Source organism: Pygoscelis adeliae, unplaced genomic scaffold, assembly GCF_000699105.1.
Source record: "Pygoscelis adeliae isolate BGI_AS28 unplaced genomic scaffold, ASM69910v1 Scaffold243, whole genome shotgun sequence".
NCBI lineage: Eukaryota > Metazoa > Chordata > Aves > Sphenisciformes > Spheniscidae > Pygoscelis > Pygoscelis adeliae.
Window position 1 is genome coordinate 440,370 of NW_008824363.1, and position 9,545 is coordinate 449,914.

The following is a 9,545-nucleotide window of genomic DNA, read 5'->3' on the forward strand; positions in this document are numbered from 1 at the left end:
CCGGGGCGTCCCCGCACAGCCCCGTGAACGCGCAGGCCTGCCGGGCCCCGCGGAGAGCCGGGCCGTTCTGCCCCAGCAGCTCCCACGCTGGTTTCACTGCCCTGTGCCGGTGGGCAAGGGCACGGCGCTCCCGCGGTGTCGGGCGCAGTCCGGGCGAGGTGGCTCGGGAGAGCTCGGCTGACTTTGCCGTAGTGGCAGGGACCTTACGGAGCCCCAGAATGAAAGGCCACGTTTGGGAGTAAAAAAGGTTGCCTTTGGTTGTGCGTTTGCTGAGAAAGGCCCGGCAAACACTTGAAGAAATTTTAGAAAACAGTAAGATACTAACATATTGTTACACGAGGTAAAAAATGGTACTTGTAGGGTACCAAAACAATGTATTTCTTTGTCTCCAATGTACAGAAATCATTATCAATGAATTCTCGAATGTTTCAGTTCTTGAACATCCTTAGTCACATCATCCACTGTTTCAAACTTAACTTTCATGCTACACTTCAGAAATGCATTAGTTTTACTGAATTCGCTTTAGTGTTACTGGGGCATGCAAAAAAGGCCCCTGGACTGTTGAGCTGCTGTAGCAGTGCTTCATGGGTTTATGGGTACCTTTCCTCTGAGGGTTTTTTCTGCAGTTTGCAAAGATGAGTGCAGTTCTTAATGCAGTAAAGAGCACAAGAAAGAGCATGTCTCTGGTTGCAGGTTTTGACACGTTATATTCTGTAAGTGGTTGCCTTACCTATTAGATAATAACTAGCAAGGAAAATATGCAGATAGGAAGATGTGTTACAAGTGAAACTGTATTTCTCTTCTGCTCATAAGTAATATTTTTGGTTCTATAATACCCAGTTACCTCCCTTTCATCCAGTTTTCTCTGTTGAATTCCTGTAGTAGTAGATTCTTGTCTAGAGAATACATCAAATAATCTATGGTCTTCTAGGGAGTGATTAACACATATGTGCTGCAGTGGTTTTGTGTGTACCTTAAAGAACACTTGAAAGTGAAAAATAACCTGACTATTTTAATATCAGCATATGCTAATGTAATTGCACTTAATATATGGAAAAGTCATTATTTACCTTTTCTCTGAATACAGGTTCACAACGTTAGATAATATAAAACAGCATAATGAAAATACAAACTGCTGTTCAGCATGGGAAAGAAGGGTAACATTAATCAAACAAGTTGCATAAAGTTTTGTTCATTTTTAATTTCCAAGTTTCGTAGTTACCTTTATATTATTATTATTAAGGGAAAATGTCCTGAAGATGGATGGGATGAAAGCACCATTGAACTGTTCCTTCATGAACTTGCTATAATGGATAGCAATAACTTTCTGGGCAACTGTGGTGTGGGTGAGAGGGAAGGAAGAGTGGCGTCAGGGCTCGTTGCCCGAAGACATTACAGGTACAAATTATTGGCAATTTGAATTATTCAGATTTATTATTAATGCTGTCACATGGCATATTTTATCGTGTCTTGTTATCTGAGACCTTGGTAGCATTTGAGAAAAACAATATAATGCGATACTGAATTGATACAACTTTCTCTATTGAATTTTCATTAATAACTCATTGGAAAGTCTTGAAAGAAACAAAAATGTTTTGTCAGGGTTATGTCCTGTATGCTGAACTGGTAGAAGCTTAAGATGTTGAGTTGACTGCATGCAAGGGAAGCAGAGATCTTCCTGTTTTAAAATAATCCATGCATTACTTGCCTTTCTTAACACTGTCCAGTTTTTTTATCTGTATATTATTAAATACTACTGCATATTGTAGTTGTAAAGTATCAAACGTTCCTAGTGAACAGCTATTTGTACTTTTGTTATATTCATTAATATCTTTACAATGTGATTAGTTGGTATGCACATGAAAACCCAGTCTGTCTGTAATAGATTTTATATGAAGTAAGGAGATCTATAAAGACAAGAAGAGCTTTTAATAGCTTGTAGCCCTTCTGACACTTGATGGGTATGTTGGGTGCTATAATTCTAGAGGCTCTCCCTTAATTTCTTTATGAATATATTTTTTTTGCGTAGAGTTCTGTGCTGAGTACCTTGCTGTGATGTTTTATCTAACAGGAATGAAACAAAGTGAAATTTCCTGGAACGTTTCTCCTTAAAAGATTAATACAAAAGCGTGTTAGAGACCAGAAATTTAGTAAGCTTTACCATATGGAATTTGAATTACTTGGGCTTAATGGCTTTCATAAGCCCTACAGTACCAGGAAAAATTAATGAAAAAAGCCAGTAATACATCAGTTTGGCTTTTTTTGTTTTCTGTACTGCTCTCTAGTCTAGGATATGCCTGGTGAGGGAGGTAGAGGGTCACACTGGGGAGAGTATCCGAGGAAGTATTGCTTTCTGACAGTGCTGGAGAAAGCATGCCCAGCTTCTGGCCAGAGAGAGCCTGGGCTGGCATTTAGCTACCGTTGGTCTGATGCAGCTCTGTCACCTGGCATCTCGCCTTCACCTGAGTGTCAGCAATAGCAAGGAAAGGCGTAGAGGCATCCTCCACTCAACTTATTTCTGCAATGAGTTTTACAGGTTACTTCGGGAGTGATGGAGGTAGCAGGAGATGGTTCTCAAGCTGTCTTTCCTTTCAGCTTAACAAATTCTAAGGGCCAGTCTTAGGGAGGATTGCTTCTTAGGAAGGAGTATGTATGTGCAGAAAAAAAAAATAGTAGAGAAGAAAGCAAGCTATTAAGAACATAGCAACAGGAATGAGGGAAGAAAATATTTTTAATGGAGTGAGGAGTACGTGCAAGTTTCAATTAATTATCAAGCTATTGTTGATTTCAACCTATAGCTTGAAATGGGGAAAAAAAATTTAAGCTGTAAAACTATGCTCCAAGAAGCTCCGAATTCCATACATTCATCAGACTGCATTTCATTCTATTCCCAAGACAAAAACAGAATTAAAGCCATAAATAGATGTGCATTGTTACTAGCATACTTGAGCAGCTGCTGCATTTCAGCCATGGGTAAAGTTAGTTCTGTAAGCTTATATTTTATAAATTATTTCAGGATCCTCTGCTCCTGAAAGGTGCTAAATAATATCCAACAGTTATAAATGCAGTTTATAAACATAATTTATAAACAGAATGCAGAGAGAGATGGTATTGCATGATACATAATATTGAATAGTAGAATGAGGTAGATGAAGTGAAGATGAAGACGGGCAAAGCGATACATTAACCTAAATGTCTTCGAGGACATTTTGTTGTAGTATATATTATTTCTTTGCCGTATGGAGGTGAAGCATTTGTCAGGGGAGTGTCTGTATGATACCACTATGCCTATGGTATGCTACACTATAGGCAACTGATTTCTGTTTTCCTTGGAGTTGTGTGTCTGAACATGTCAGCATTTATAATGCTAATTCAACAGACGTCAAGAAGTGCTGAGGTGTGCTAAAAAGAAGCCTGCCAGATGCTAAAGGTGTTGCTACTATGGGTCTTCTCAAAGTTTCTACTTGCATACTGGACCATTGTTAAATCTACTGTTAAAAAAAAACCCAACAGTTTCGTATGAATATATGTAGTTCGTTATAATGGAACTCATTATGGCCCATATTGATGTTGCATTGGATACAGCATTTTCTGCAACTGTTAATTTAATTCAAATTAAATTCTCTTCAGTCAGCAAGAATTATTGCTTTGGGATGTGAAAAAACTTGATGTATGTTTTCAACCTTTTTTGTTTAGGTTGATCCATGGAATTGGAAGGTCAGGTGATATTTCTGCAGTCCAGCCTAAAGCTGCAGGGTCTAGCCTTTTGAACAAACTTACTAATTCAGTAGTTCTGGATATTATAAAGCTGGCTGGTAGGTGTATATCTGAAAATATCTCTCATTTGTGGGGGCATGTCATGGGTTCTTCATGTTAATTTCTGACTTGCTTTTTATGTGCAGGTGTCCGGACAGTGACCAATTGCTTTGTGGTTCCCATGGCAACTGGCATGAGTCTAACTCTGTGTTTTTTAACATTGCGGCACAAGAGACCAAAGGCAAAATACATTATCTGGCCACGTATAGACCAGAAATCTTGCTTCAAATCAATGATAACTGCAGGTAAGAAGGAGCTGACTGATTATGCAGTGTGTTCTTCTAACAGATATAAAACTTAATCTAGCAGAGCAATCAATTCATATGCTTGCAGTAAGACCTGGAAGAGGCCTAATGCATAGTAGTTCTAAGTGCTTTATTTCTACAATCCTGATTTCTAACATGCAATCACACGTATGAGTTTTCTTCTTAATGCCTTGTAAAATGGAGGCATATGCTGAGGTACAGAGGTGTATAAAGTAGTCAATAGAGACCACAATGCTAAGGAAGTTACAGTTCACTCGGAGTTAGATGCCTAATTTGCTGTCCTGAGAATTATGTAAGACCAAGGCTCATGGTTCAAATCTCTCTTAGATTTATGCAAAAAGCAAATGTGTCCTAGGAATTGTGATCAGAAGGTGGCAAGCTGTCTGATTTGCACATTCGTTTCTTTTAGAACATGGGAAGTGTTAGCTACCCTACTTGGTTTTAATCTTGTGGTGTCACCCAGCTCACTCAGGAAATTAGTTTGGTGCCTTTCTTAGTTCAAACCTTAATTTCTCTCAAATGGAATTCCTTGTTTACCAGACTGTAAGTAAGCTAAGGGTAGAAGTCTGTCCCTGCACTGAAGCTGTCCCCTCCTGCAGCAGATGCATGCGATTAAGGAAAGGGCAAGTAGGGGAGACCGTAATTCTCCAGCTCAGTGCACATACCTGCAGGTGGTGGCATAGATTCTGGTCCTAGTTCCTAGGACACGTTTATTTTTTGCGTAAAAGACTCATTAGATAAAACTGGATAAACAGTTGGAAGCAGGGACTGCATTCTGTCCAGGTTAAGATGCAGAGGTGTTTAAAAGGAATCAGATCATAACAAATAGAACATATATATAAGAAAAGCAGGAGCGTTTTTGGAATATTATGCTCAATTTAGAACATCAAGCTAAGGAAACTACATTTATAATGGAGAAGGATGTGAGGAAATATAATTGATCTGTTAATTTTTTGAAAAGATAGCTATCACATAATGAATTAAAAGAATTATCAACTAAAAATAAGAGAGAAGCAGGTATCGGATATCTAACAACTATCCATTAAATGCAATCTCTGTCTTCTAGATCACTAATTGAAAACCAGACTAGGGCTAACAATGTCAATAAATCATTCTAGTCCAAGTTCTTCTGTAGAGTTTTGGCCTCTCATGTCAGTGTTAAGGCATGGTGTTGAGCCATGAAGGAAAAATTCACGTTGCTGCTGCCATGTTACACTGCTTTGAAAAAAAAACCCTCCTCTTCTCCTTTACTTTCATTCAGTAAACTGAACATATCTCTGTTTTTTAAGAAAGTAACAGTTGCTTCAGCTAGCGTGATGTTTCTGCCATGCCACACCTGTTTGGGGAAGGGAATATATGGTTTCTAATGTTTTGTTCTGTAAACAAAACCTTTCTGACTTATTTATTTATAAGCTAGAAATCTGAGCAACTACCATGACAGGCTTCCCTCTTTAAGAAAGAAAACTCTTTAAGCGCTAGGTTAGGTCAACCATGCTTTTATCTAGCTGAATCTTGAAAATCTTTGAGGATGGAGATTCCACAACTTCTCTGGATAGCAGTTCCAGTGCTGTGCTATACTCTGAATGAAAAAAAGGTTTTCTTACTGTTTATTCTGAACCTTTCAAGCCAACATTTGTCGCTGTTGCCTCTTGTATCCTAGCAAGGAGAGTTTGGCTCTCTTGTCTTTGTAATTCCATTTCAGATCGTTGGGGGCTGCTATTAGTCTCCTTAGCCTCTTTAGGCTTGAAAAGTCTAGTTCTTACAGCCTTTCTAAGCTGTGTACGCTATACTGCAATGATCTTGGTAGCCCTCTGATGGACCCTCTCTGGTTTTTCAGCATCTCTCCTGGGCAGCCCGTTCCAAAACTGCAAACATTCCAGCATTTAGAAGAAGGGGATAACTTCCTTTTTTCAAACGTTTCTCGTATGTGTCCTTGAGAAACAACCTTATGAGGTTCAGCTGTTGTACATCTTAAATACAAAGTTAAACTGGAAACTTAAAAAAAATAAAATGAAAGACTTGGGAAATAGCTTGGGTTTTATGATATGACAAAGTTCACTTTCAAAATGAGGTCAAATGTGGACATTTTTATGTTTTAAGAAGTAATTTGGAAGTTTATAGATTGAATAAGGCAGAAGCTTATGATGAAAGCCAATTCATAATCATTATTGCATTGCTACATCTAATGGCATCCTTTTTTAGAGAGGCTGTTCTAGTATGCTAATGTTTTACAAGAATGCTACTCAAACACTTTCTTTTTCATTGGAAGGGAAGAGGTTAATCTGTTTTTAAAACAATCTTCAAACCTGTTGCATGCAAAGAATGCAAGGTAAGCTTTTGTCTGGAGTCCAGTATTTCACAAGAGTATTGTAGTTTTTAGCTATATGGGCATTGTACAATAAAACGGTTTATGTATCTGTGTTCTTAATCCAAGTCTGAAAGAATCTGTTAAAACAACAGAAGCCAGAAGATTTTTCAGATTTATACGGGAACTAAAAATGCACAATTAGTCAGAGATTTGATGATACACATTCAGGTCTTGCTTTTTTGGTCAGGTTTTGAGCCTGTGGTGATAGAAAATGTATTAGAAGGCGATGAGCTACGGACAGACATTGAAGCAGTGGAGGCTAAAATCAAGGCTCTTGGTGCTGAAAATATTCTTTGTGTGCATTCTACAACGTCTTGCTTTGCTCCAAGGGTACCTGATAGGTAAGTAGTCTTTGTAAGAAGTGTGTCGTTACTGTAAAACAAACAAACACCACCACACCCCCCAAAAAAACCCCCAACAAACAAAACCTCCATGTTTTGAATGTCTATCTTCCTAAAATTGCTTAATTACTGCCAACAATTAGTAAAGATACTTTCATCCCCTTGCTTAAGGAAAATGGCAGGTTGAAACAATGTTCCACTTTCAGAAAAGTATATTAAAAAAGTGAGAATAATGCAGAAGGTCTTCCTTCTGCCATATAATTGAGGTTAATGATGATCTCTTGTGGTGAAATGAATGTCATTTTGGCAGTGGTTTTCTTATAATTTCATGGAAGTAGTAAAAGTAGACTTTCATAGAAACATAGTCCAGGAAATGTAGTTCCATAGCTAATGCCACATTTTAATATTACTGTTGCCTCTTCTACTCTTCTCCTCTAGCCAATGATGATGAATTTTCCTAGGCTGTTAATACAGTTTAAAAAAAAAAAAAAAGCTACAGCTACATTTAAAATCTTTGCTTGAGTTACGCTTTCCTGTATTATACTGATGTTTATAGGGCTAATTAAGATATACTGATACAAGGAAACTCTTGGAAGCATCTAGGGCAGATGTGCTGTATGAGTATAACATGATTTGCCCTGATGTAACTTGTCTTGGTTTGAACATTTCCTGCCTGATTGCATGCTGCTGCTACTTCTTATTTCCAGCTGTTAAATCACCGTTAAAAGAAGCTAAAAATACGTTGTATTCTCTCCTAATATTATGTGTCCATGTACATAACTTCCGTAGTTGCTACAAAGATGTCATTCAAGCACTAGCTGAAGCTGAGATGAGCATTATGGTTATGGATGGGAAATAGGGTATCTGAGACCTTATTTCAATGTGTAGCTTGGTTATGAAATACTTGAAAAACTTCTCAATCTGAAAATGACATGTTGGAGTAGAGGTGGCTAAAGCACTTGGTATATTGAGTCATTTGTCCAAAACGAGCACCATTGTTACTCGCAAAACCTGCTTTCTCTATTTGCTTATGAAAATAAGTATCAGGAAGCAAATTTGTTAAGTTTTACAATTGAACAGGTATATTTTTATGGGTTTGTATGTAGTACACTGAAGTATGAGATATTAGCAAGTTGTCTTTTTTTACATGGTTTTAAATGTAGTGTCTCAGTTGTTCCACTTTAATTGTTCTTAATTTATCACAAAATTGCACAGACTTATGTATAGAGTTCCTCTGCAGTGCATGCTTTTTTGTTAATTACTTTGTTATCTAGAAAATTTAGTTTAATATTTGCAAGTGTAGGAAAGAAACATTATGGACTCTGAAACACAGCAAATAAAGACATGTTTCGCTCTGTTTTCCTACCTTTAAAAAAAAACCCAGTATCATAGGTTAACCATTTGCTAGAGGGAAGTTAAAACCATATAATTCTGTCAGAATACTATGAACATTGCTTGAAGTTGACTTGCAGATTTATTGGCTACCTTAAATCACAGCTATCAAAATTGAATGGTCTATTTTATAGCTTGGGTAAATGAATCTTTTCCTTATCTGCCTCCTCTTTTTGACATGCAATTGTTTTGTCCTCGGCAACTAAGAGATGAATTATTAGGTAGTGGCACTGTGTTATGATATACCACAGATATAGGAGGATTTGAACGCGCTTTCTATTTAAAGGATACTGTCAACTATTGAAGGCCATAACATTCATCTTCCTACAGGAAGGAGAATCCCGTACAGCATTTCTGGAGGTTACCATTTTAAATGTCTATTTTTAAATACCTTGCATTTGTAAGGCTTTGTTTAGTTGTGGTGGTGGTGGTTTAAAATTTTAAGTGTCTTAGGATTGTTAAAAGGTCAGGGTAAGAGTTTTATGCCTGCGTACCTATAGCTTTCCTTTGAAGTATTATTTAACTTTATGGGAATACTTCACTAGTGTATAAACCCCCTTCCTCAGAGAGATATCAGTTCTCAGGCAGTCTTTTACCTGCTGTTGCTGTGAGTTGTCTCTAAAACTACCGTATTTAAGAGAACTAAAAGAAAAAAAGTCTTTTTCAGTTAGTTTATGTACTTTCAGAACCCTGTATCTTGTTACTTTCATCAATGTTAGAAGAAAGAGCAAAGCTTTATTTTTTTATGAACTTTCACAAGCAGGAGAGAAAGAAAGAATAAGCTGGAGAGTACTTCTGTAAGTCCTATTTGTGACTTTTAAGAATTCAAGTAGTAGCCAAACTTACATTAATGCTTTATTTTTCTAATATGACTAGCAGCTCTTTTAATGGTTCATTTTAAGCCTTAGAAGCAGACAAGTGGTGTGCATAATTGCTTGCTTTCCTTGCATGATCACATATTCTTTTCAAACTGTAGCATGCTCATCCTATATTGTAATATAGATCTAATTGTTCAGTAGAATATTTTTGGGAAAAGTAAAAAGGCTTTTCTGTTTTCAGTACTTGTAGAAGCTAGCTTATTGCTCCTTTAAGTCTCAGGAGGTGAGAAAGGCAAACATACGTAGCAGTACACCCTCTATGTTTCCAATTTGGTGAAATTCTCTGCCAGCACTTGAAAAGAAGCCTGTGAGAGGGGAACTGTTTTATTTTGAGTCTCTGTGGAAGGTGAGGAATGAGTCTGAGTAAGATCAGCAGATCAGAAGGCAAAAACTTTGCCCTGTTATGTTTCCTGAAGTATTCTGTTAATGTTACATAGTTCAGGGTTCAGGATGTTGATAAATGTGAAAAAGTACTGGACATTCA

At 37.4% G+C, this 9,545-nt stretch overlaps 1 protein-coding gene across 1 annotated transcript in view; it reads left to right on the top strand.

The window, feature by feature from the left end:
• The window catches only part of SEPSECS (Sep (O-phosphoserine) tRNA:Sec (selenocysteine) tRNA synthase), a 30,994-nt gene that overhangs the window by 4,439 nt on the left and 17,010 nt on the right, over positions 1-9,545 (top strand). Inside the window, exons 3-6 of the mRNA XM_009319892.1 lie at positions 1,211-1,398; positions 3,697-3,815; positions 3,903-4,061; positions 6,638-6,791. Coding sequence (XP_009318167.1) covers positions 1,211-1,398; positions 3,697-3,815; positions 3,903-4,061; positions 6,638-6,791 — 620 coding nt within the window. The remainder of the gene's footprint in view (positions 1-1,210; positions 1,399-3,696; positions 3,816-3,902; positions 4,062-6,637; positions 6,792-9,545) is intronic.